Below are 27,976 nucleotides of genomic sequence, written 5' to 3' on the forward strand. Positions count from 1 at the left end.
GTGAATACAGTGCTTTATTTCTTTCTTTCCAATCTGTGTGTTCTTATATTCTTTTGCTTGCCTTACTGCCAGGCTAACACTTCAGTGCAATGTTGAACAGATGTGGTGAGATGAATCTCTCTGTTTCCATCTTAGGGGGAAAGCATTCAGTCTTTCACTATTAAGTCTGATATTAGCTAAAGGTATTTTACAGACATTCTTTATCACATTAAGTAAGCTCTCTTCTATTTCTAGTTTTGTTTTTTTTTTTAGGTATTTATCAGCTTTAGTCTTTATTGTCAGACTTTATTTGGTTTTTATATACATATTTATATGTATGTGTATTTTTAACTGTATATACATATATATATATACTTTATTAAAAACAAGAAAGCACTAGATGATAGAATATTATTTTTCAATTGCTTTTCCATTATTTTTCTTATTTCAAAAGGTGAGAAGACTGAGATCAAAATAGGTTTAAGCAAAAAAAGAAGCTAAAAATAATCTATAGTTTATTTCTAGTTTTAAGGGCTTCCCTAGTGGCTCTGATGGCAAAGAATCTGCCTGGAATGCAGGAAATGTGGGTTGTATCCCTGCATCTGGAAGATCTCCTGGAGAAGGAAATGGCAACCCACTCCAGTATTCTTGCCTGGGAAATACCATGGACAGAGAAGCCTGGCAGGCTGTAGCCTATGGGGTCACAAAGAGTTGGACACGACTTAGCAACTAAACAACAACAAAAATTCCTGGTTTGCTGATAGTTTTTTTTTTTTTTAAACCATGAATGGATGTTGAATTTTATGCTTTTCCACATTCATTGATCTGATTACTTAGTTTTCTTCTTCAGACTGTTATAGTGTAGATTAGACTGATTTAGCTTTATTGAACCATCCTCTTATTCACTAAAGAAACCTCATTCGGTCATGGTATATTGTTATTTTTATGTATTGCTGGATTTGATTCACTAACATTTTGTTGAGAATTTTGTGTCTATGTTGATGTTAGATGTTGATCTGTGTAATTTTGTAATCAAAGTAATGCTGGGCTCCTCTGGAAGTGTTCTACTTTCTGGAACAGATTGAATAGAATTAGTGTTATTTATTCTTTAACTTTTTTCGTATAATTCACCAGTGAAACCATCTGGGTGAATTCAATTTCTGTAATACTTGGAGGACCATTGACATGAGTTATGTAATCTTGGATGAATTTTGGTTATTTGCTAGAAGTTTTATAGTTTTACCTTTCACATTTAGGTCACATTTACCTGGAATTAACTTTTGTGTGTGATTTGAGGTAAAAGTCAAGTTTTATTTCTCCCCCATGTTTCTCTAATTTAATAAGTTTGATTATTTAAAGTTACTATCATTTTAAACCATTCTGCAGTGCCTTCTTTGCCATAAGTCAATTATCCATATGTGTATGTTTTTTTTAATGGACTCCTGATTCTGTTTTGTTGGTCTACATGTCTATCATTGGGCAGTACCACACTTTGCTAGTTATGGTAGCTTGACAGGTCTCAATATCTAGGAAAGGAAGTCCTCCTGCTTTGTTTATCCTCCTCAAGACTTCTTTGGCTATTTTATGGTCCTTTCTATTCCTATAAAAATTTTAGAAAAATTAGCCAAAGTCTACCAAAAATGGAAAAAAAAAAAAAACAAAGAAATGCTGTTCTCTTCAGGAAGGTAGTCAAAATTATTTAATCTAACATTGCTAGAAGTGGAACTACATTTGTTCTACTTTTTAAAAATTTGATGAAGCACTTTAGTAGGCAAGGTACCATGAAAATACCAAGGTACACATCACCACCATATAAGATAATCTTAAAATAGTGGAGAATATATTTTAAAATATTTATTTCTATTTATTTGGCTGCACTGGGTCTTAGTTGCAACATACATGATCTTTAGTTGCTACATGTAAACTCCTAGATGCAACATGTGGGATCTCATTCCTTGACCACAGATCGAACCCAGGCCTCTCCTGCATTGGGAGCACAGAGTCTTAGCCACTGGACCACCAGGGAAGTCCTGCTAAATGTATTCTTTAAATCCCAAACTCAACTGCCAAGAAAAGAAAGGGTATCTCTTAAACTAAAAATACTGAGAAATTGCAAACCCCGAGAATCAGTAGGAACTACAAACAATAAAATCAAGTCTAGAAGTAAGTCATTATTGAAAATATTAGATCCTAAGTATAAAATAAGTTTTATATACTTAAAGAATAAGATGAAGGGTTGCAAGTTGGACTGAGTTACAAGATACTATTTTAAAATGACCAGTTGGATTAAAAAAGACCATTTAGAATTGCTAGACATAAAAATAAGGATGAAATTAGAAGTTCAGTGGGTGAAGGTAAACAGGCTGAACCCAAAGAGTAGTTTAGTGAACTGGAATATAGTTGTGAATTCACTAATACATCAGGTTAAAGAGACCAAAACAGCCAGAGTTGCAGAAGGAGATGATAGGGAAAAAACAGAGAATCAATATGGAAAGGCATAATGGCAGTTCTCACAATCATCAGTCCAAAATCTCACAGGCAGTTTATTGCATCAAATGTTAGTGGTAGATGTTGATGGCAGGTATATTGGTGTTCACAGCATATTTTCTTCAGTTTGACTAATTATTAGAAAATTTTCACAATAATAAATAAATAAACCCCATTAAAGGAAAATGAGTAAAAGAACAGAAATTAACAAAATGAACAAAATTAGAGAGAATCAGCACAGACCTGATTTGTTCTTTTGAAAGATTAAACTTGAACATAATCAATCAAGAAAAAGCAATGGATATGAACATATTAAGAATGCAAAGGATGCAATAGCTGCAAATACATCAGAGATAAAGATGTGAGAATATTATGAACAACGTAAAAGTAGTGAATATGAAAACTTTAGTGAAAATAGGCAAAGTCTCAGAAAAATATTATTACAAACTGACTCAAGTAGAAATAGAAAACACAAATGGTTATACAACCATTAGAGAAACTGAATATGTAGGGAGATTTTTACTACAAAAGGTCACAAGGCCCTCAAAACTTTACAGACACTTTCTATCAAAAGGAAGTGATCATTGCAGTCTTATATAAACTGCTTCAGGAATGGCAAAAAGAAGACATATTATCCTGTCTAAATTAAAGTGTCTAAATAAGTAGAAGTATATTTATAAAATTAAAACAACTTGATACCAAAACAAATAGCACTGACATGAATAGAACATTATATACCAACCTCACTCATTCATGCAGGTTAAAAAATCCTAATCAAGAGTAAGTCCAACCACATCTTGTACATGAACGTTCATAGCAGCATTTTTCATAACAGCCAAGAAATGAAAGCAAGCCAAATATTCACCAAATGATGAATGGGTAAGTAAAATGTAGCATGGATACAAGGTGCAATGTTACATAAGCAGCCATACAATAAAATCAGATCCATGAAATGACAAGGATGAACCTTGAAAACAATATGCTGAATGAAAGAAACCAGCCACAAAGACCACTCTTTTGGGTTTCTGGAGCCAATTCCAACATGTGGGTGTTGATTGGAGTGGGTTCACACTAACACCAAGCATTTCTCAGACACCAGCAGGGTGTCTGAGAATTCAACTCAATTCTAACACTTTCTACCCAGAGGCAGCATAAGATTTCACAGGTTATGGGTTCAGTCTTAACAAGACTGCCCACCCCCTTCAACTTCAGATGCCAGTCACAAGCCCAGGTTTTTATCTGTGCTTCTGCCTGCTGCTGCTGCTGCTGCTGCTGCTAAGTCGCTTCAGTCGTGTCCGACTCTATGTGACCCCATAGATGGCAGCCCACCAGGCTCCTCCATTCCTGGGATTCTCCAGGCAAGAACACTGGAGTGGGTTGCCATTTCCTTCTCCAATGCATGAAAGTGAAAAGTGAAAGTGAAGTCACTCAGTCGTGTCCGACTCTTAGCGACCCCATGGACTGCAGCCCACCAGGCTCCTCTGTCCATGGGATTTTCCAGGCAAGAGTACTGGAGTGGGGTGCTGTTGTTGGTGGCACAGTTAAATAAATCATGCAATGGAATCATCTATGGTAATGAAAACAAATGAAATAGGGCCAGTGCATTGACATGGATGGATGTGAAGTATATATAAATGGAGTGAAAATAGAACTCACCAAAAATGCACTCAATATGGTTCTGTTGATGACAGTTCAAAACATGCAAAACAAAACAGTATGTCACTTAAGGACACTCACATGCTCATAAAATCATATTTAAAAAGAAAAGAAGTGATAAACACTAAATTCAAGATTGTGCTCATCCCCTTGTGGACAAGAAGGCTGCAGTAGAAGGGGGCAGGTCCTCCTCCATGTGTGTCATGTGTCTTGTTACAGTGGTATATTCTACCTTTGAAGCTGGCTGGTAGGGCCATAGGTGTGTGTTGCACACATGTTATCACTGTATTGTGTAAAGTATCTTCAAAAGCACTTGGGATGCCTTTACTAGAGCTTTCATAAGTATGACTGATCTTTTTAGGATTTAATCTCTCAGGTATCATGAGCCTGTCAGATACATCAAATAAGTTCTTCTTGGGGGAGATTTTGGCCAACCGTTTCCATGGTGAATAAAGGCAGGGCTTCATGTGAAGGCCAAATTGGCCATATCGTATTTGAAAGATCTCCTTGTGATGTGCAGGCCGAACTGCACAGGGCTCATCCACTTTCTGTGGGCAGCTGCTCAAGTAGAGACATGCTCAGCCGCCTTCCCTTGGGCAGCCCAGCCAGAAACTGTTAACCCGAATCCTGGGACATTGGTTTCTAGGAGGAGCGCAGAGCAACCAACTCCTTGAGCAGTGGAGCTGTGACATGGACGAAGAAATTCAGCCTGGATTATTTAGCCCTGGACTTCAACTCAGCATCACCAGCCCCTGTACAGCAGGTAGGAAGCACTCTGTATCACAATTCCCAGGAGATTTCATTTCTGTTTGGTTTTGTTTTGATGATTCCACCATGCGTGTTCTCTCTGCAGTCTTAAACATACAGATGTACTGTGAAGAATCTTAAAATCAGCTCTAATTCTGTCTCCCAGAAATCCTGATGTATTTCCCTCTGGGGTGTGTTCTTGAATGTCTATGTATAAATGTATGTAGTGTTCATGCTCTTCAAAACTTGGACCATAGAGTTTGTTGGGAAATGTCTGGTAGAGATGAGGGTGGGGTAAATGGTAGACTAGGCACAGGAAGGGTCTGCTGAAGGACGAAGGGATAGCCTTGTTTGGCTCAACTTTAGGCACTGAGGACAGAAACTCTCAGTTGCAATTGGAACCCCTCCATAAACGGCCTCAAGTGGCAGGCTAGGCAGTTTTGACTCCTTTGTGCAGTATTCTCGTCTGTAAAGTGGGGATCAGAAATAGCAGCTATGTTGAAGCCTGTTGTGAGGATTAAATGAATTAATACATGTAACAGACCCTAGCCATTGACTGTTGTCACTCAGTGCACATGGCAGGAATGACTGGCAAACAGTGGACAAGAGCTAAATATTTTTGAGCAAAGGATGGTCATAGTCTAAACTATGCTAACAATGTGTTATTTGATGAGAAAATCAACTTACTGAACATGGTATACAATATGATTTCATTTTGTGTTTGTGGAGAAAGATGTTTGGGAGACTTCCCTTCCCTTTTGCTTTACGTTTCTTCTTTACCTTTCATTTCATTCCCCAAACCTACAATGACACTTCAGAAAAGCCAGTGAGCAGGATGAGATCGGTAAATTCAAACTGTGAAGAGAGTCCCCAGACCTCTGTGGCTTTCGACCATGAAGACTTCTCGGTTGTTGCCTACAGGACAGTCCATTACAGCCAGGGCCTTAGTGTCTCAGGTCATTGTCAATTCAGGGGTCACTGTCCTGCCAAAGGAAAAAGATAGACAGCAGGATTGCAGGGTGTCACCTCTGCTCACAGTATACTGGTCAAGGCGAGTTAGATGGCAAGAGCCAAGTTGAAGGGAGTAGAGTTGAGGAGAGATTCACACACACACACACACACAGAGTGTAACACTTCTGCAGGTGACGGCCCAGGAGGAAGGGGCAGCAAACACGTGAACCTGTAATCCACCAGGGACGTGCTGAATTTTTTTGATTAAGTGTAATGAAAACCTTTTTGTTCTCCCCCTTCAGAAAATTCTCCTTTCAGAGGAGCAAAGAGTGGACTATGTCCAAGTGGATGAGCAGAAGACACAAGCTCTTCAGAGCACAAAGCAGGAGTGGACGGATGAGAGGCAGTCCAAAGTGTGACAGGGTCAGGCTGCAGGTGGGAGGCCGGGCTCACTTTGAGTTTTTCCAGTAGAAGCCCACTGATGCTCAATACAGGTCAAGACACAGAGAGTCTTGATGAGACCCTTTGGGAGAGAGGACATTTGTACATACTGACCAAGGAGGAGCAGGAAGTGGTCTCCTCCCAGAGGGGCCCTCAGGGGGCCAGCCCCTGCCCCGACCCCCACCGATCACAGCATTTCTGGTCACAGCCACACGTGCCTCTGCTGAGCCTCAGACCAGTGTCATGTTGGCTCCACAGTCATGAGCAGCAGAGAGAGAGGATTCCACAGCCATGGACTGGGATGTAGAAAACTCCATTTGGACAGGGTGGGAACAATCAAAACGGAAGTTGGATTAAACATCTCCAGTGGAGCATTTGAAGTGCACATTAGAGCTGGTATCACTGCCCACAAGATGACATCATTTGCCTCCAATGCTTGAACTTTTGATCTCTCTCCTGTGCTCCCATTGGAATCATAAATTATCCTAGGAGACATGCACCTGGATGGACACCTTCTTGCCCCCACCGGAAGACACAGTGCAAGAGACCAAGCCTAGGAATGGTGATAGAATCTGTACTCCTTACTCCAAAGAATCCAGCAGACAAGTATTTCTATCCCCCAAAGAAAGACAACACAAGTGACAAGGCCATCGAGTCCTGGGCTCCACGATGAGCAGATCACATGACACTGGTGGCTCTAAGAACATTGTGCCTAAGCAGCCACCCATGGCTGGGTGTCCCATTGCTGTTGGCCTTTTCCCAGTGTTCTTTCACATTCATCATCTCATCTCTTCCCCTAAAAGATCTCAGAAGTTAGGCTTGGCAGAGATCATTGCACCAGCTTTGAGGGAAAAGATGCTAAGAGCTGGAGGAGGGAACACTTTGCCCGAGATGAGTCATGCTGAGAGAGTCAGTCAGGCCTCTTCTGCTGTCTCTCACTGCCTCAATCAGTTAGGGTAATTTTGGAGACCAGTGGGAAATACATGCAAACACGGGATGGCTCACCGTCCCCTCTCCTTTTCATAGGATTTTGAACAGGTGCTTTTTATAATTGAAAGGTATGCATGTCAAACCAGGGTTTCTTCATGTGGTGTTCAAACAGGGCACTCGAACATAATCAGCAGTTACCATCAGAGATACCTCCTGAAAATCAGTATGAAGTCTGTTCTTGGTTCACATGGTCCCCTTGGCAGTGCATTTCCCATGAGCCACCCTGGGGAAGGCTATCCCTGGCCATCCCGTTCTGGACTCAAGGTTTCAAGTGGTGGCTATGATCTGAAAAATCCAAACCCGGCCAGCTCCAGTATCAGGGGTCTTGCCTAACTTTCCCCTTCTAGTTTAGTGGTGACTAGGTCCTGAGAGGGCAAATGTTCCCACTGTGCAATGAGGGCACCTTGTCACCCCTTCCTTTATGAGACACTGGGGTTCCAGGGAAAGGTCCAGAAAAAAGGCTCAATTGAGCACAGGGTTTTACTTAATGCCATTCCTGATCGTTCTGAGTACCTGAAGCTGGAAGACAAATCTGAACAACTGGGTAATAAATAGAGACTGGTATCCTGTCTTGCCACTGTGTCTTACACATGGGGGTAGAGGAAGTAGGCAGGCAGGTCTATGACAGTCAGCATTAGTCAGGGCAATTGTAGGCTTTGCTACAGGGTTTCAAACTGCTCCAAAGGTAAGTGTGAAAATCTTGGTTTTTCAGACCATAAAAGAAGTAATTTTGATGTTCAAAATGACAGGATCTCGTGACATCATTTTCTTCCCAGAACAAGATGGGGGAAATTGCCAAGTTCTTTAACTAAGTTGAGTCCTTAGTGAGTCTGGATGGAGCCACAAGAGGGCTCCTGGACCGCACGGCCTGCTCCTCGGCCAGAGCCTGTTAAGGAGCTTCCTTCTTCGTGTGTGACTTGCAAAGAGTCACAGAGCCTCAGGCAAGAATCCAGGGGTACAGATAGCCAGTTCCCATAGATGGTGACTTCCTCATGTGTGGGCCACCTGTGTTTAGATCACTGCCTGACAAAGGCCAGTGTAGAAAAAATTGTACATCCAAGAGTCAAGAACCTCACTACATTGAAGATAGATTGGAAAAGTAAATGCAGCTGAAATGATGTCAGCAGTGAAATGTCATCCAATTGACCAAAAAAGAAATATTTTTCTACAAAATGTTTCCAGGGACATGTTTACTGCACTAAGCAATAGACACTTGAGTGGTGTGACTTTTTTGGAAGTGATTTGGGGTTTTTCAAATATCACTTCACCCTCATTTTCAGGGTGTATGCCTTTATGTCTGGCTTTGATAAAACTGCTAATGGATGGCTACACAAAAACATAACGATTCACGGACCCAAAATACAGGTAGTTTTTGAGCTGACTGCAGCATATGCTCCTGAGAAAGGCACTGTACATCACAACGGTGAATGCTAGCCAGATCTTGTTTTCTGGCAGAGATAATCCACATGTAATAAAGAGCTATGATTCTGATGGGCTCTGAGGGATTTTTTTTAAAGAGATAATCTCTGACACCACTCCAACTCAAGTGCACATGGCATGTCTATGCACTGTGCATAGTACACCTTTCTAGAAAATTTGGGCATCAACATAAAGGGGAAAAGGCATCAATTAATCCTCCATTGTTTTCTGTAGTTCCTTTTTGCTTCATTTCCTTCTGTCTCATTTCATTAGGAAATACTTCCAGGTCAGGGGTTGTGTCATGCCAAAAGGGGGACTAAAGGTTTTTTTGCCTGCAACTCCCTAAGACCGCAAGCCCAGGATGTTGGGAGTTAAACTTTCCATGGGGAGGAGGAACCTGAGGCCCAGCACACAGCCCAGCTCCAAGGGCATCGTGTAACCCTGGGGACTGACTGTCCAGGCCACTTCATGAAGTAAACAGCAGCTGAATTATGGCCTTTAGGTGCCACAGGAGACTGAAGGCACCCTTCAGGCCTGGCTTTCCCCTCTCAAGACTTCATGCTCGGCTCCTGTTCAAACCATGTTTGTATCTGCAGTCATGCTGATTTTTAAAAATTCACTGAGTTTTTACTATTTCATTTCTGGCATTAATAAAAATTATAAGGAAGAATCATGACCTAAGCATCCTCTTATTTGTTTTAAGTAGTGACCTCTGATAAAAACTCGGAACACATTTTGAAGGCTGAGTGTTGAAAACAGACTTCCCTGCTGTTTTCAAGTACAACAGGCCTAACCTGACTCACATGGAATGCCCCACATCCATGTTACTTCACTGCAAGCCGTTCAGCAGGTGGCTGGAACAAGCACTGCATCTGATCAGCCAAACCACGTCTTTTTTCTGGGTCAGAAACTAGCTTCTGTAGTTGACAGTAAAATCAATGGCCCTGCCAGATACCACAGATAAGGTGACCTTTGGTACTGACATTAAAAGGCAAGAGCACCCAGCCTGCCACCCCACAGCAGGGGTCTCTTGTGTCCTCACCGCTCTTTCCCCACAGCTGGTGCTCCCAGCTGCCCTGGGTGCCGGGTCAGCAGAGTCTTTAGGCCATGATGTAAGGCAGAGACAACCAGAATAGCCGGAGCTCGGGTTTGGGAAACCAGGCCAAAGGCACAGACCCTACAGCCAAGGGGAATCCTGGTGCTGAGAGAAAGGAGGAGAAGCCACGTGAACTTCCTCACCCTCCCTGGTCAAGGACCAGGCAGATTACTGAGAACAGCTAACCTGAGATGAAAGGGCCAAGAAACCTAACCTGGCAGTCTCTGAGCCCCAGGCTCATTGAGCTCTGGCCCCTTAACTCCATCAGGCACCTCCCTAAGTTTCCACTTTCTACTTTATTTTATTTATTTTCTTTAATCTGAAATTGCATTAATTATTATTTCTTTATTTTAATTGTGCCATTGTTTTATAAATTTAGTTTTATTTTCTGAGACAGAGTGGCACTGTGCAGGCTGGAGCAGGGGGTCTGATGGAAGAGACCAGAGCTGAGACACAGACCCCTCCTGCATGGGCACCTCACTGATGGCAGATGGGGCGCTGGAGGGCCTAAGGGACAGGGTGGGCTTTCCAAGGCTGCTGGTCACTGGAACTCCACAATTGTGATCGTGAACCCGACCCCACTCTGGCACCACACTCAGACATCACTTCCTGGGAGACCTCCGTGGGGAAGGCAGGCCAATCCATGGGATATATCTCTTCTGCTTGATCGAAGCCATTTGTAAATTATAGTGTATTATAGAAGGTGATAAGCAGTGTGGGATAAAACAAGGTGAAGAGGATTGACTGCCCACAGGGCTGTGGGGAGGGTGGACACAGGAGGATTTCAGGTGAGAAGACAAGACCTGGGCAGACTCAGAGATGATGGAGGTGGCCAGGAGGTATATTTGAGAGTGTAGTCAAGGCAGGGAGAACAGACTATGCAAAAGCACTAATTCCTCAGAAAACCTGGAATGTTGAGGGTGCAGCCAAGAGGCCACTGTGGTCGGTATGTAGTGAGCAAGAATGAGCACAGCAGAGGATGTACAGAGGCAAAGGGGGTTCATAGATGAGAATGTGGGGCCTTTCTGGTCATTATAAGGGCCTCTGGCTTATACTATGAGTAAGAATAAATCCAGTGAAGGGAACTGAACAGGGGAGACATATCTGGCATATATATATATATATATATATATATATATATATATATATGAGTACATCATGAGAAACGCTGGACTGGAAGAAACAAAAGCTGGAATCAAGATTGTCAGAAGAAATATCAATAACCTCAGATATGCAGATGACACCACCCTTATGGCAGAAAGTGAAGAGGAACTCAAAAGCCTCTTGATAAAAGTGAAAGTGGAGAGTGAAAAAGTTGGCTTAAAGCTCAACATTCAGAAAACGAAGATCATGGCATCCGGTCCCATCACTTCATGGGAAATAGATGGGGAAACAGTGGAAACAGTGTCAGACTTTCTTTTTCTGGGCTCCAAAATCACTGCAGATCGTGACTGCAGCCATGAAATTAAAAGACGCTTACTCCTTGGAAGGAAAGTTATGACCAACCTAGATAGCATATTCAAAAGCAGAGACATTACTTTGCCAACAAAGGTTCATCTAGTCAAGGCTATGGTTTTTCCTGTGGTCATGTATGGTTGTGAGAGTTGGACTGTGAAGAAGGCTGAGCGCCCAAGAATTGATGCTTTTGAACTGTGGTGTTGGAGAAGACTCTTGAGAGTCCCTTGGACTGCAAGGAGATCCAACCAGTCCATTCTGAAGATCAGCCCTGGGATTTCTTTGGAAGGAATGATGCTAAAGCTGAAACTCCAGTAGTTTGGCCACCTCATGCGAAGAGTTGACTCATTGGAAAAGACTCTGATGCTGGGAGGGATTGGGGGCAAGAGGAGAAGGGGACTACAGAGGATGAGATGGCTGGATGGCATCACTGACTCAAAGGACGTGAGTCTGAGTGAACTCCGGGAGTTGGTGATGGACAAGGAGGCCTGGCGTGCTGTGATTCATGGGGTCGCAAAGAGTCGGACACAACTGAGTGACTGATCTGATCTGATCTGATATATATATATTTAATATTTAATATAAATTTATTTATTTTAATTGGAGGCGAATTACTTTACAATATTGAATTGGTTTTGCCATACATCAACATGAATCTGCCACAGGTTTATGTGTGTTCCCCATCCTGCACCACCCCCCTCCCACCTCCCTCCCCCATACCATTCCTCTGGGTCATCCCAGTGCATCAGCCCCATGTATCATGAATCGAACCTGAACTGGTGATTCGTTTCATATATGATATTATACATGTTTCAGTGCCGTTCTCCCATATCATCCCACCCTCTCCCTCTCCCACAGAGTCCAAAAGACTGTTCTATACATCTGTGTCTCTTTTGCTGCCTCGCATACAGGGTTATCATTACAATCTTTCTAAATTCCATACATATGTGTTAGTATACTGTATTGGTATTTTTCTTTCTGGCTTACTTCACTCTGTATAATAGGCTCCAGTTTCATCCACCTCATTAGAACTGATTCAAATATATTCTTTTTAATGGCTGAGTAATACTCCATTGTGTATAGGTACCACAGCTTTCTTAACCATTCGTCTGCTGATGGACATCTAGGTTGCTTCCATGTCCTGGCTATTGTAAACAGTGCTGTGATGAACATTGGGTTACACATGTCTCTTTCAATTCTGGTTTCCTCAGTGTGTATGCTCAGCAGTGAGATTGCTGGGTCATAAGCCAGTTCTATTTCCAGTTTTTAAAGGAATCTCCACACTGTTCTCCATAGTGGTTGTACTAGTTTGCATTCCCACCAACAGTGTAAGAGGGTTCCCTTTTCTCCACACCCTCTCCAGCATTTCTTGCTTGTAGACTTTTGGACAGCAGCCATTCTGACTGGTGTGAAATGGTACCTCATTGTGGTTTTGATTTGCATTTCTCTTATAATGAGTGATGTTGAGCATCTTTTCATGTGTTTGTTAGCCATCTGTATGTCTTCTTTGGAGAAATGTCTGTTTAGTACTTTGGCCCATTTTTTGATTGGGTCATTTATTTTTCTGGAATTGAACTGCAGGTGTTGCTTGTATATTCTTCATATTAATTCTTTGTCAGTTGCTTCATTTGCTATTATTTTCTCCCATTCTGAAGGCTGTCTTTTCACCTTGCTTATAGTTTCCTTTGTTGTGCAGAAGCTTTTAATTTTAATTAGGTCCTGTTTGTTTATTTTTGCTTTTACTTCCAATATTCTGGGAGGTGGGTCATAGAGGATCCTGCTGTGACGTATGTCAGAGAGTGTTTTGCCTATGTTCTTCTCTAGGAGTTTTATAGTTTCTGGTCGTACATTTAGATCTTTAATCCATTTTGAGTTTATTTTTGTGTATGGTGTTAGAAAATGTTCTAGTTTCATTCTTTTACAAGTGGTTGACCAGTTTTCCCTGCACCACTTGTTGAAGAGATTGTCTTTTTCCCATTGTATATTTTTGCCTCCTTTATCAAAGATAAGTTGTCCATAGGTGCATGGATTTATCTCTGGGCTTTCTATTTTGTTCCATTGATCTATATTTCTGTCTGTGTGCCAGTACCATACTGTCTTGATGACTGTGGCTTTGTAGTAGAGCCTGAAGTCAGCCAGGTTGATTCCTCCAGTTGCATTCTTCTTTCTCAAGATTGCTTTGGCTATTCAAGGTTTTTTGTATTTCCATACAAATTGTGAAATTATTTTTTCTAGCTCTGTGAAAAATACCATTGGTAGCTTGATAGGGATTGCATTGAATCTATAGATTGCTTTGGATAGTATCCTCATTTTCACTATATTGATTCTTCTGATCCATGAACACGGTATATTTCTCCATCTATTAGTGTCTTCTTTGATTACTTTCACCAGTGTTTTATAGTTTTCTATATATAGGTCTTTAGTTTCTTTAGGTAGATATATTCCTAAGTATTGTATTCTTTTCGTTGCAATGGTGAATGGAATTGTTTCCTTAATTTCTCTTTCTATTTTCTCAATATTAATGTATAGGAATGCAAGGGATTTCTGTGTGTTGATTTTATATCCTACAACTTTACTATATTCATTGATCACCTCTAGTACTTTTCTGGTGGAGTCTTTAGGGTTTTCTATGTAGAGGATCATGTCATCTGCAAACAGTGAGAGTTTTACTTCTTCTTTTCCAATCTGGATTCCTTTTATTTCTTTTTCTTCTCTGACTGCTGTGGCCAAAACTTCCAAAACTATGTTGAATAGTAGTGGTGAGAGTGGGCACCCTTGTCTTGTTCCTGACTTTAAGGGAAATGCTTTCAATTTTTCACCATTGAGGATAATGTTTACTGTGGGTTTGTCATATATAGCTTTTATTATGTTGAGGTATGTTCCTTCTATTCCTGCTTTATAGAGAGTTTTTATCATACATGGATGTTGAATCTTGTCAAAGGCTTTCTCTGCATCTATTGAGATAATCATATGGCTTTCATTTTCCAATTTGTTAATGTGGTGTATTACATTGATTGATTTGCGGATATTGAAGAATGCTTGCGTCCCTGGGATAAAGCCCACTTGGTGATGGTGTATGATCTTTTTAATGTGTTGTTGGATTCTGATTGCTAGAATTTTGTTAAGGATCTTTGCATCTATGTTTATCAGTGATATTGACCTGTAGTTTTCTTTTTTGGTGGCATCTTTGTCAGGTTTTGGTATTAGGGTGATGGTGGCCTCATAGAATGAGTTTGGAAGTTTACCTTCCTCTGCAATTTTCTGGAAGAGTTTGAGTAGGATAGGTGTTAGCTCTTCTCTAAATTTCTGGTAGAATTCAGCTGTGAAGCCATCTGGACCTGGGCTTTTGTTTGCTGGAAGATTTCTGATTACAGTTTCAATTTCCATGCTTGTGATGGGTCTGTTAAGATTTTCTATTTCTTCCCGGTTCAGTCTTGGAAACTTGTACTTTTCTAAGAATTTGTCCATTTCATCCAAGTTGTCCATTTTATTGGCGTATAATTGCTGGTAGTAGTCTCTTATGATCCTTTGTATTTCTGTGTTGTCTGTTGTGATCTCTCCATTTTCATTTCTAATTTTATTGATTTGATTTTTCTCCCTTTGTTTCTTGATGAGTCTGGCTAATGGTTTGTCAATTTTATTATCCTCTCAAAGAACCAGCTTTTGGCTTTGTTGATTTTTTCTTTGGTCTCTTTTGTTTCTTTTGCATTTATTTCTGCCCTAATTTTAAATATTTCTTTCCTTGTACTAACCCAGGGGTTCTTCATTTCTTCCTTTTCTAGTTGCTTTAGGTGTAGAGTTAGGTTCTTTATTTGACTTTTTTCTTGTTTCTTGAGGTATGTCTCTATTGCTATGAACCTTGGAGATTCCTTAAAAAACTGGAAATAGAACTGCCTTATGATCCAGCAATCCCACTGCTGGGCATACACACTGAGGAAACTAGAAGGGAAAGAGACATGTGTACCCCAATGTTCATCGCAGCACTGTTTATAATAGCCAGGACATGGAAGCAACCTAGATGCCCATCAGCAGATGAATGGATAAGAAAGCTGTGGTACATAAACACAATGGAGTATTACTCAGCCATTAAAAAGAATACATTTGAATCAGTTCTAATGAGATGGATGAAACTGGAACCTATTATACAGAGTGAAGTAAGCCAGAAAGAAAAACACCAATACAGTATACTAACGCATATATATGGAATTTAGAAAGATGGTAACAATAACCCTGTGTATGAGACAGCAAAAGAGACACTGATGTATAGATCAGTCTTATGGACTCTGAGGGAGAGGGAGAGGGTGGGGAGATTTGGGAGAATGGCACTGAAACATGTATAATATCATGTATGAAACGAGTCGCCAGTCCAGGTTCGATGCACGATGCTGTATGCTTGGGGCTGGTGCACTGGGATGACCCAGAGGGAGGGTATGGGGAGGGAGGAGGGAGGAGGGTTCAGGATAGGGAACACAGGTATACCTGTGACGGATTCATTTTGATATTTGGCAAAACTAATACAATATTGTAAAGTTTAAAAATAAAATAAAATTTTTAAAAAAAGTGTCATACAGATTTTGGGTTGTTGTGTTTTCATTTTCATTCGTTTCTATGCATATTTTGATTTTGTTTTCGATTTCTTCTCTGATTTGTTAGTTATTCAGTAGCGTGTTGTTCAGGCTCCATATCTTTGCATTTTTAATAGTTTTTCTCCTGTAATTGAGATCTAATCTTACTGCATTGTGGTCAGAAAAGATGCTTGGAATGATTTCAATTTTTTTTAATTTACCAAAGCTAGATTTTTTAATTTTATTTTATTTTTAAACTTTACATAATTATATTAGTTTTGCCAAATATCAAAATGAATCCACGACAGGTGTACATGTGTTCCCCATCCTGAACCCTCCTCCCTCCTCCCTCCTCATACCATCCCTCTGGGTCGTCCCAGTGCACTAGCCCCAAGCATCCAGTATCGTGCATCGAACCTGGACTGGCATCTCGTTTCATACATGATATTTTACATGTTTCAATGCTATTCTCCCAAATCTTCCCACCCTCTCCCTCTCCCTCAGAGTCCATAAGACTGTTCTATACATCACTGTTTCTTTTGTTGTCTCGTACACAGGGTTATTGTTACCATCTTTCTAAATTCCATATATATGCGTTAGTATACTGTATTGGTGTTTTTCTTTCTGGCTTACTTCACTCTGTATAATAGGCCCCAGTTTCATCCACCTCATTAGAACTGATTCAAATGAATTCTTTTTAATGGCTGAGTAATACTCCATTGTGTATATGTACCACAGCTTTCTTATCCATTCATCTGCTGATGGACATCTAGATTGCTTCCATGTCCTGGCTATTATAAACAGTGCTGCGATGAACATTGGGGTACACGTGTCTCTTTCCCTTCTGGTTTCCTCAGTGTGTATGCCCAGCAGTGGGATTGCTGGATCATAAGGCAGTTCTATTTCCAGTTTTTTAAGGAATCTCCACACTGTTCTCCATAGGGGCTGTACTAGTTTGCATTCCCACCAACAGTGTAAGAGGGTTCCCTTTTCTCCATACCCTCTCCAGCATTTATTATTTGTTGACTTTTGGACAGCAGCCATTCTGACTGGTGTGAGATGGTACCTCATAGTGGTTTTGATTTGCATTTCTCTGATAATGAGTGATGTTGAGCATCTTTTCATGTGTTTATTAGCCATCTGTATGTCTTCTTTGGAGAAATGTCTATTTAGTTCTTTGGCCCATTTTTTGATTGGGTCATTTATTTTTCTGGAGTTGAGCTGTAGGAGTTGCTTGTATATTTTTGAGACTGGTTGTTTGTCAGTTGCTTCATTTGCTATTATTTTCTCCCATTCTGAAGGCTGTCTTTTCACCTTGCTAATAGTTTCCTTTGATGTGCAGAAGCTTTTAAGGTTAATTAGGTCCCATTTGTTTATTTTTGCTTTTATTTCCAATATTCTGGGAGGTGGGTCATAGAAGATCCTGCTGTGATGTATGTCAGAGAGTGTTTTGCCTATGTTCTCCTCTAGGAGTTTTATAGTTTCTGGTCTTACGTTTAGATCTTTAATCCATTTTGAGTTTATTTGTGTGTATGGTGTTAGAAAGTGTTCTAGTTTCATTCTTTAGAAGTGGTTGACCAGTTTTCCCAGCACCACTTGTTAAAGAGATTGTCTTTAATCCATTGTATATTCTTGCCTCCTTTGTCAAAGATAAGGTGTCCATATGTGCATGGATTTATCTCTGGGCTTTCTATTTTGTTCCATTGATCTATATTTCTGTCTTTGTGCCAGTACCATACTGTCTTGATGACTGTGGCTTTGTAGTAGAGCCTGACGTCAGGTAGGTTGATTCCTCCAGTTCCATTCTTCTTTCTCAGGATCGCTTTGGCTATTCGAGGTTTTTTGTATTTCCATACAAATTGTGAAATTTGTTCTAGCTCTGTGAAGAATACCGTTGGTAGCTTGATAGGGATTGCATTGAATCTATAAATTGCTTTGGGTAGTATACTCATTTTCACTATATTGATTCTTCCAATCCATGAACATGGTATATTCCTCCATCTATTAGTGTCCTCTTTGATTTCTTTCACCAGTGTTTTATAGTTTTCTATATATAGGTCTTTAGTTTCTTTAGGTAGATATATTCCTAAGTATTTTATTCTTTCCGTTGCAATGGTGAATGGAATTGTTTCCTTAATTTCTTTCTGTTTTCTCATTATTAGTGTATAGGAATGCAAGGGATTTCTGTGTGTTGATTTTATATCCTGCAACTTTACTATAGTCATTGATTAGTTCTAGTAATTTTCTGGTGGAGTCTTTAGGGTTTTCTATGTAGAGGATCATGTCATCTGCAAATAGTGAGAGTTTTACTTCTTGTTTTCCAATTTGGATTCCTTTTATTTCTTTTTCTGCTGTGATTGCTGTGGCCAAAACTTCCAAAACTATGTTGAACAGTAATGGTGAAAGTGGGCACCCTTGTCTTTTTCCTGACTTTAGAGGAAATGCTTTCAATTTTTCACCATTGAGGATAATGTTTGCTGTGGGTTTGTCATATATAGCTTTTATTATGTTGAGGTATGTTCCTTCTATTCCTGCTTTCTGGAGAGTTTTTGTCATAAATGGGTGTTGAATTTTGTCAAAGGCTTTCTCTGCATCTATGAGATAATCATATGGTTTTTATTTTTCAATTTGTTAATGTGGTGTATTACATTGATTGACTTGTGGATATTGAAGAATCCTTGCATCCCTGAGATAAAGCCCACTTGGTCATGGTGTATGATCTTTTTAATGTGTTGTTGGATTCTGATTGCTAGAATTTTGTTAAGGATTTTTGCATCTATGTTCATCAGTGAGATTGGCCTGTAGTTTTCTTTTTTGGTGGCATCTTTGTCAGGTTTTGGTATTAGGGTGATGGTGGCCTCGTAGAATGAGTTTGGAAGTTTACCTTCCTCTGCAATTTTCTGGAAGAGTTTGAGCAGGGTAGGTGTTAGCTCTTCTCTAAATTTTTGGTAGAATTCAGCTGTGAAGCCGTCTGGACCTGGCTTTTGTTTGCTGGAAGGTTTTTGATTACAGTTTCAATTTCCATGCTTGTGATGGGTCTGTTAAGATTTTCTATTTCTTCCTGGTCCAGTTTTGGAAAGTTGTACTTTTCTACGAATTTGTCCATTTCTTCCACGTTGTCCATTTTATTGGCATATAATTGTTGATAGTAGTCTCTTATGATCCTTTGTATTTCTGTGTTGTCTGTTGTGATCTCTCCATTTTCATTTCTAATTTTATTGATTTGATTTTTCTCCCTTTGTTTCTTGATGAGTCTGGCTAATGGTTTGTCAATTTTATTTATCCTCTCAAAGAACCAGCTTTTGGTTTTGTTGATTTTTGCTATGGTCTCTTTTGTTTCTTTCACATTTATTTCTGCTCTAATTTTTAAGATTTCTTTCCTTCTACTAATCCTGGGGTTCTTCATTTCTTCCTTTTCTAGTTGCTTTAGGTGTAGAGTTAGGTTATTTATTTGACTTTTTCTTGTTTCTTGAGGTGTGCCTGTATTGCTATGAACTTTCCCTTAGGACTGCTTTTACCGTGTCCCACAGGTTTTGGGTTGTTGTGTTTTCATTTTCATTCGTTTCTATGCAAATTTTGATTTCTTTTTTGATTTCTTCTATGATTTGTTGGTTATTCGCAGCGTGTTGTTCAGCCTCCATATGTTGGAGTTTTTAATAGTTTTTCTCCTGTAATTGAGATCTAATCTTACTGCATTGTGGTCAGAAAAAGATGCTTGGAATGATTTCTATTTTTTTGAATTTACAAGGCTAGCTTTATGGCCCAGGATGTGATCTATCCTGGAGAAGGTTCCATGTGCGCTGAGAAAAAGGTGAAATTCATTGTTTTGGGATGAAATGTCCTATAGATATCAATTAGGTCTAACTGGTCTATTGTTTCGTTTAAAGTTTGTGTTTCCTTGTTAATTTTCTGTTTAGTTGACCTATCCATAGGTGTGAGTGGGGTATTAAAGTCTCCCACTATTATTGTGTTATTGTTAATTTCTCCTTTCATACTTGTTAGCATTTGTCTTACATATTGTGGTGCTCCTGTGTTGGGTGCATATATATTTATAATTGTTATATCTTCTTCTTGGATTGATCCTTTGATCATTATGTAGTGACCTTCTTTGTCTCTTTTCACAGCCTTTGTTTTAAAGTCTATTTTATCTGATATGAGTATTGCTACTCCTGCTTTCTTTTGGTCCCTATTTGCATGGAAAATCTTTTTCCAGCCCTTCACTTTCAGTCTGTATGTGTCCCCTGTTTTGAGGTGGGTCTCTTGTAGACAACATATGTAGGGGTCTCGTTTTTTGTATCCATTCAGCCAGTCTTTGTCTTTTGGTTGGGGCATTCAACCCATTTACATTTAAGGTAATTACTGATAAGTATGATCCCGTTGCCATTTACTTTATTGTTTTTGGGTTCAAATTTATACACCGTTTTTGTGTTTCCTGTCTAGAGAATAAATCCTTTAGTATTTGTTGGAGAGCTGGTTTGGTGGTGCAGAATTCTCTCAGCTTTTGCTTGTCTGAGAAGCTTTGATTTCTCCTTCATACTTGAATGAAATCCTTGCTGGGTACAATAATCTGGGCTGTAGGTTATTTTCTTTCATCATTTTAAGTATGTCTTGCCATTCCGTCCTGGCTTGAAGAGTTTCTATTGAAAGATCAGCTGTTATCCTTATGGGAATTCCCTTGTGTGTTATTTGTTGTTTTTCCCTTGCTGCTTTTAATATTTGTTTTTGTGTTTGATCTTTGTTAATTTGATTAATATGTGTCTTGGGGTGTTTTGCCTTGGGTTTATCCTGTTTGGGACTCTCTGGGTTTCTTGGACTTGGGTGATTATTTCCTTCCCCATTTTAGGGAAGTTTTCAACTATTATCTCCTCAAGTATTCTCTCATGGTCTTTCTTTTTGTCTTCTTCTTCTGGAACCCCTATGATTCGAATGTTGTAGCATTTAATGTTGTCTTGGAGGTCTCTGAGATTGTCCTCATTTCTTTTAATTCGTTTTTCTTTTATCCTCTCTGATTCATTTATTTCTACCATTCTATCTTCTAATTCACTAATTCTATCTTCTGCCTCTGTTATTCTACTATTTGTTGCCTCCAGAGTGTTTTTAATTTCATTTATTGCATTATTCATTATATATTGACTCTTTTTTATTTCTTCTAGGTCCTTGTTAAACCTTTCTTGCATCTTCTCAATCCTTGTCTCCAGGCTATTTATCTGTGATTCCATTTTAGTTTCAAGATTTTGGATCAATTTCACTATCATTATTTGGAATTCTTTATCAGGTAGATTCCCTATCTCTTCCTCTTTTGTTTGGTTTGGTGGGCATTTATCCTGTTCCTTTATCTGCTGGGTATTCCTCTGTCTCTTCATCTTGTTTAAATTGCTGAGTTTGGGGTGTCCTTTCTGTATTCTGGCAGTTTGTGGAGTTCTCTTTATTGTGGCTTTTCTTCGCTGTGTGTGGGTTTGTACAGGTGGCTTGTCAAGGTTTCCTGGTTAGGGAAGCTTGTGTCGGTGTTCTGGTGGGTGGAGCTGTATTTCTTCTCTCTGGAGTGCAATGAAATGTCCAGTAATGAGTTATGAGATGTCTATGGTTTTGGGGTGACTTTGGGCAGCCTGTATCTTGAAGCTCAGGGCTGTGTTCCTTTGTTGCTGGAGAATTTGCTTGGTATGTCTTGCCCTGGAACTTGTTGGCCCTTGTGTGGTGCTTGGTTTCAGTGTCGGTATGGAGACGTTTGATGAGCTCCTGTCTATTAATGTTCCTTGGAGTCAGGAGTTCCCTGGAGTCAGGGTTTGGACTTAAGCCTCCTGCTTCCAGTTATTGGTCTTATTTTTACAGTAGTTTCAAAACTTCTCCTTCTATACAGCACCATTGATAAAACATCTACGTTAAAGATGAAAAGTTTCTCTACTGTGAGGGTCACTCAGAGAGGTTCACAGCGTTACATGGAGAAGAGAAGGCAGGGGTGGGGGGTAGTTAGAGGTGACCCAATTGAGATGAGGTGGAATCAATAGTGGAGAGAGTGGGGTAGCCAGTAGTCACTTCCTTATGTGCACTCCACAACTGGACCACTCAGAGATGTTCACGGAGTTATACAGAGAAGAGAAGAAGGAGGAAGGAGACAGAGGTGGCCAGAAGGATAAAAGGGGGGAATGAAAAGGAGGGAGACAGATCCAGCCAGTAATCAGTTCCCTAAGTGTTCTCCACCGTCTGGAACACACAGAAACTCACAGAGTTGGGTAGAGTAGAGAGGGGTTAGGGAGGAGACACAGGCGACCTGGTGGAGAAAAAGGAGAGTCCAAAGGGAGGGAGAGCAGTCAAGCCAGTAATCTCGCTCCCTAGTGAAAAATGGGTCCTGAGAATTGGGTTCTTAAAGGTACAAAATTGGTAACAAATACATAAAAGCAAAAACTAAAAATCTAGAGTAGAGTTTGGAATTTCAAAAATACGATGTTTAAAGAAAAGAAGAAGGAAAAGAAAGAGAGAAAAAACGAACAAAGAAAAACAAACAAGGTCATGAAAATTATAAAGAAAATACAGGTACAAAATTGATATCTAATACCAAAAAGCAAAAATTAAAAATCTGGAGTAGAGTTTGGAATTTCAAAAATACAATGTTAAAAAAAATGAAGAAGAGACATAAAGAGAGAAAACAATCAAACAAACAAAAACAAACAATGTCACAAAAATTATAAAGAAAACACAGGTACAAAATTAATATCAAATACCAAAAGCATAAATTAAAAATCTAGAGTAGAGTTTGAAATTTCAGATATACAATGTTATATAAAAAAGAAGAAAAGAAAGAAACAGAAAAAAAAAGTCACAGAAATTATAAAAAAACTATAGGTACAAGATTGATAACATATACCAAAAAGCTAAAATTAAAAACTAGAGTAGAGTTTGGAATTTCAAAAATACAATGTTAAAGAAAAGAAGAAAAGAAGAAAAAAAAAAAAAAAAAAAACAAGGTCAAAAAATTATAAAATATATATATATGAAGTTTGCTGAAGAAGAAGAAAAAAATAGGGTCTTTTTTTTTTTTTTTTTTTTGCAAAATAATAGGTTATAAAGTGAAAATTAAAGGAACAATAGAGGACTTAAAAAAATTTTTTTCCTAAAAATTAAAAAAAAAAAAAAAAAAGAATGATCGTAAAAATAGTAAAAATATATCTAGGACTTTTTCTGGTTTTGTTGTGAGTACTGTGGGTTCAGTTCATTTTTGGCTAGTTCCTTGGTCTGACTTATATTTCTCAAGATCTATAGGCCCCTTCCTGTGTAGTCCGTAGTAACCACGGGGTTTTAATCTATTGCCTGTAGCTTCCAAGGCATTTCCCTGTTATAGCTTCTTCTGTTTGCTCGTCTCTTCAGTGTCGGGTTACCGCCCTGACACAAAGGGGACGGTGGGGGAAACTTTTTTTTTTTTTTAGGCTCACTTGTTCAGTCGCGCTGTTGGGAGGAAGGGATGCTGCAAACAAATAACACTGGCGTACGCTCGCAGTGCCTCAGCCACACTGGGTCTGCCCCCGCTCACGGCGTGTGTAGCCTCCCTGCCCACACTGCTCAGGCTCTAGGTTGTTCCGCTGGGAACAATCTGAGGCCGGCCCTGGGCTGCGTGCACCTCCCAGGTCCAAGCCGCTCAGGTTCAGGCACTCGGGTAGTTCTCATAGGCGCAGACTCAGTTGGGCCTGCGTTTTGTGCTCTTCCCGGGTCCGAGCAGCTCAGGTGATGAGGTGTTTAGTGAGCGCCAATGCTGCGACTTATCGCCTCCCCACCACTCGGTTATCTGGGTGTAAAACTGGCACACCTTCTCAGGCAAATGTTGACTGTCCAGACCCCCAAGAAGTTTTAGTTAGCAAAGAAGCCTGCTTACAGTTTTATAGATAATGTCTCTCTGGGGCTGCGATTGCCCCCTTCCGGCTCTGGCTGCCTGTCACCGGAGGGGGAAGGTCTGTAGCCGGCTATCTCTGTTCAGTCCTTTGTTCCGCAGGTGAGCCTGGCGGTGTCTTAGGTTGGGGCTGGCTTTTTCACGTGGTAGATATCCCACAGTCTGGTTTGCTAGCCCAAATTATTTCGCTCAGATAGTGCTCCAGGGTATTCAGGCCAGATTCTTACTCTCAGCCATGCATGGCCGCCCGCCCTCCCTGTCCAGCCCCGCTTGCTAATGGCGTGTGCAGGCGTCTGCTCTGCTTCTCCGCTGGGGAGTTACCTTAGGGCTCGCAATCTGCGAGTTTTAATTGTTTATTTATTTTTTTCTCCTGTTATGTTGCCCTCTGTGCCTCCAAAGCTCGGCACAGATTGGCAGTGAGAAGGTTTCCTGGTGTTTGAAACTTCTCTCTTTTAAGACTCCCTTCCCGGGACGGAGCTCCGTCCCTCCCTCTTTAATCTCTTTTTTTTTGTTTTTTATATTTTTCCTACCTCCTTTCAAGAGTTGGGTTACTTTTCTGGGTGCCTGATGTCCTCTGCCGGCATTCAGTAGTTGTTTTGTGGAATTTACTCGATGTTTAAATGCTCTTTTGATGAATTTGTGGGGGAGAAGGTGTTCGCCCCGTCCTACTCCTCTGCCATCTTGGCTCCTCTCCCCCCAAAGCTAGATTTATGGCCCAGTATGTGATCTATCCTGGAGAAGATTCCGTGTGCACTTGAGAAAAAGTTGAAATTCATTATTTTGGGGTGAAATGTCCTATAGATATCAATTAGGTCTAACTGGTCTATTTTATCATTTAAAGTTTGTGTTTCCTTGTTAATTTTCTGTTTAGTTGATCTATCTATAGATGTGAGTGAGGTATTTAAGCCTCCCACTATTACTGTGTTATTGTTAATTTCCCCTTTCATACTTGTTAGTATTTGTCTTACATATTGCAGTGCTCCTATGTTGGGTGCATATATATTTATAATTGTTATATCTTCTTCTTGAATTGATCCTTTGGTCATTATGTAGTGTCCTTCTTTGTCTCTTTTCACGCCTTTATTTCAAAGTCTATTTTATCTGATGTGAGTATTGCTACTCCTGCTTTCTTTTGGTCTCTATTTGTGTGGAATATCTTTTTCCAGCCCTTCACTTTCAGTCTGTAGGTGCCCCTTGTTTCGAGGTGGGTCTCTTGTAGACAACATATATAGGGGTCTTGTTTTTGTATCCATTGAGCCAGTCTTTGTCTTTTGGCTGGGGCATTCATCCCATTTACATTTAAGATAAATATTTCTTTGGAAGGAATGATGTAAAGCTGAAACTCCAGTACTTTGGCCACCTCATGTGAAGAGTTGACTCATTCTTGGAGGGATTGGGGGCAGGAAAAGACTCATGCTTGGAGGGATTGGGGGCAGGAGGAGAAGGGGACTACAGAGGATGAGATGGCTGGATGGCATCACTGACTCGATGGACTTGAGTCTGAGTGAACTCCGCGAGTTAGTGATGGACAGGGAGGCCTGGCGTGCTGTGATTCATGGGGTCGCAAGGAGTCGGACACGACTGAGCGACTGAACTGGACTGAACTGAATTGATGATCCCATTGCCATTTACTTTATTGATTTGGGTTCGAGTTTATACACCCTTTTTGTGTTTCCTGTCTAGAGAAGATCCTTTAGCATTTGTTGGAGAGGTGGATTGGTGGTGCTGAATTCTCTCAGCTTTCACTTATCTGTAAAGCTTTGATTTCTCCATATTTGAACGAGATCCTTGCTGGGTTACAGTAATCTTGGCTGTAGGTTATTTTCTTTCATCACTTTAAATATGTCTTGCCATTCCCTCCTTGCCTGAAGAGTTTCTATTGAAAGATTAGCTGTTATCCTTATGGGAATCCCCTTGTGTGTTATTTGTTGTTTTCCCCTTGCTGCTTTTAATATTTTTTCTTTGTGTTTGATCTTTGTTAATTTGATTAATATGTTTTTTGGGGTATTTAACCTTGGGTTTATCCTGTTTGTGGCTCTCTGGTTTTCTTGGACTTGGGTGATTATTTCCTTCCCCATTTTAGGGAAGTTTTCAACTATTATCTCCTCAACTATTTTCTCATGGTCTTTCTTTTTGTCTGTTTCCTCTGGGACTCCTATGATTCAAATGATGGGGCATTGAACATTGTCCCTGATGTCTCTGAGATTGTCCTCATTTCTTTTAATTCGTTTTTTTCTCTCTGATTCATTTATTTCTACTATTCTATCTTCTACTTCACTAATCCTATCTTCTGCCTCCATTATTCTACTATTTGTTCCCTTCAGAGTGTTTTTTATCTCATTTATTGCATTATTCATTATATATTGACTCTTTTTTATTTCTTCTAGATCCTTGTTAAATCTTTCTTGCATCTTCTCAATCCTTGTATCCAGGCTATTTATCTGTGATTCCATTTGATTTCAAGATTTTGGATCATTTTCACTATCATTATTTGGAATTATTTATCAGGTAGATTCCCTATCTCTTCCTCTTTTGTTTGGTTTGGTGGGCATTTATCCTGTTCCTTTACCTGCTGGGTAAATTCCTCTGTCTCTTCATCTTGTTTATATTGCTGTGTTTGGGATGGCCTTTCTGTATTCTGGCAGTTAGTGGAATTCTCTTTATAGTGGAGTTTCCTTGCTGTGGGTGGGGTTGTATGGGTTGCTTGTCAAGGGAAGTTTGTGTTGGTGTTCTGATGGGTGGAGCTTCATTTCTTCTCTCTGGAGTTCAATGAAGTGTCCAGTAATGAGTTATGTGATGTCAGTGGGTTTGGAGTGACTTTGGGCAGCCTGTATATTGAAGCTCAGGGCTGTGTTCCTGTGTTGCTGGAGAATTTGCATGGTATGTCTTGCTCTGGAACTTGTTGGCCCTTCGGTGGTGCTTGGTTTCAGTGTAGGTGTGGAGGTGTTTGATGAGCTCCTGTTGATTAATGTTCCCTTGAGTTGGAGTTCTCTGCTGTCCTCAGGATTTGGACTTAAGCCTCCTGCTTCTGGTTTTCAGTCTTATTTTTACAATAGCCTCAAGACTTCTCAATCTAAACAGCACCATTGATGAAACATCTAGGTTAAAGATGAAGTTTCTCCACAGTGAGGGACACCCAGAGAGGTTCACAGAGTTACATGGAGACGAGAAGAGGGAGGAGGGAGTTAGAGGTGACCCGAATGAGATGAGGTGGAATCAAAAGAGGAGAGAGCCAGCTAGCCAGTAATCACTTCCTTATGTGCACTCCACAGTCTGGACTGCTCAGAGATGTTCACGGAGTTAGACCGAGAAGAGATTAGGGAGGAAGGAGACAGAGGTGGCCAGGAGGATAAAGGGGGGAATCAAAAGGAGAGAGAAAGATCCAGCCAGTAATCAGTTCCCTAAGTGTTCTCCACCGTCTGGAACACACAAAGTGATTCACAGAGTTCGGTAGAGAAAAGAAGGGGGAGGGAGGAGATAGAGGCGACCTGGTAGAGAAAAAGGAGAGTCCAAAGGCAGAGAGAGCAGTCAAGCCAGTAAGCTCGCTCCCAAGTAAAAATGGGTACTGAAGATTCATTTCTTAAAGGTAAAAAATTGATAACAAATACCAAGAATAGAGTAGAGTTTGGATTTTCAAAAATACAATATTAAAGGAAAGAAAAAAACAAAGTCACAAAAATTATAAAATATATATATATATATGAAGTTTGCTTTAAGAAATAGGGTCTCTTTTTTTGGCAAAGTAATAGTAGATTATAAAAATGAAAATTAAGAGTAATAGAGGACTTAAAATTTTTTAAATTAAAAAAAAATGAAGAATGGTAGTAAAAATATATCTAGGACTTTCTCTGGTGTTGTTGTGGGCAGTGTGGGGTCAGTTCATTTTTGGAGAGTTCCTTGGTCTGGCTTATATTTCTCAAGATCTGTAGTCCCCTTCCTATGTAGTCGGTACTAACTCCAGGGTTTTAATCTATTGCACCTGTCACTTCCAAGGCGGTTCCCTCTGTTTTAGCTTCTTCTGTTTGCTACTCTCTTCAGTGTCTAATTTCCATCCTGACACAAGGGGGCGGTGGTGGACACTTTTAGGCTCACTTGTTGAGTCGCGCTGTGGGGAAGGAGGAACACTGCAAACAAATAACACTGGTGTGTGCTCACAGTGTCTCAGCCACACTGGGCCTGCCCCCACTCATGGCGCGTGTGCCCTCCCTGCCCACACTGCTCGGGCTCTAGGTTGCTGTGCCGGGAACCATCTGAGGCCATCCCTGGGCTGCATGAACCTCCCAGGTCTAAGCCGCTCAGCTTCAGGTACTA

General features: G+C 40.3%; 1 protein-coding gene across 2 annotated transcripts in view; it reads left to right on the forward strand.

Annotated features, from left to right (window-relative positions):
* GAB3 (GRB2 associated binding protein 3) overlaps positions 1-11,890 on the forward strand; it is an 88,151-nt gene extending 76,261 nt beyond the window's left edge. The window contains exons 9-10 of one of the 2 annotated variants that reach the window (XM_070365725.1): positions 4,769-4,885; positions 6,123-11,890. In XM_070365725.1, the coding sequence (XP_070221826.1) occupies positions 4,769-4,885; positions 6,123-6,239 (234 nt within the window). In that variant the 3' untranslated portion in view covers positions 6,240-11,890. The remainder of the gene's footprint in view (positions 1-4,768; positions 4,886-6,122) is intronic. The other variant, XM_005899560.3, reaches the window with a different exon arrangement.
* Positions 11,891-27,976: the final 16,086 nt, after the last annotated feature.

The sequence above is a fragment of the Bos mutus genome, chromosome X (assembly GCF_027580195.1).
Source record: "Bos mutus isolate GX-2022 chromosome X, NWIPB_WYAK_1.1, whole genome shotgun sequence".
In the NCBI taxonomy this organism is placed as follows: Eukaryota; Metazoa; Chordata; class Mammalia; order Artiodactyla; family Bovidae; genus Bos; species Bos mutus.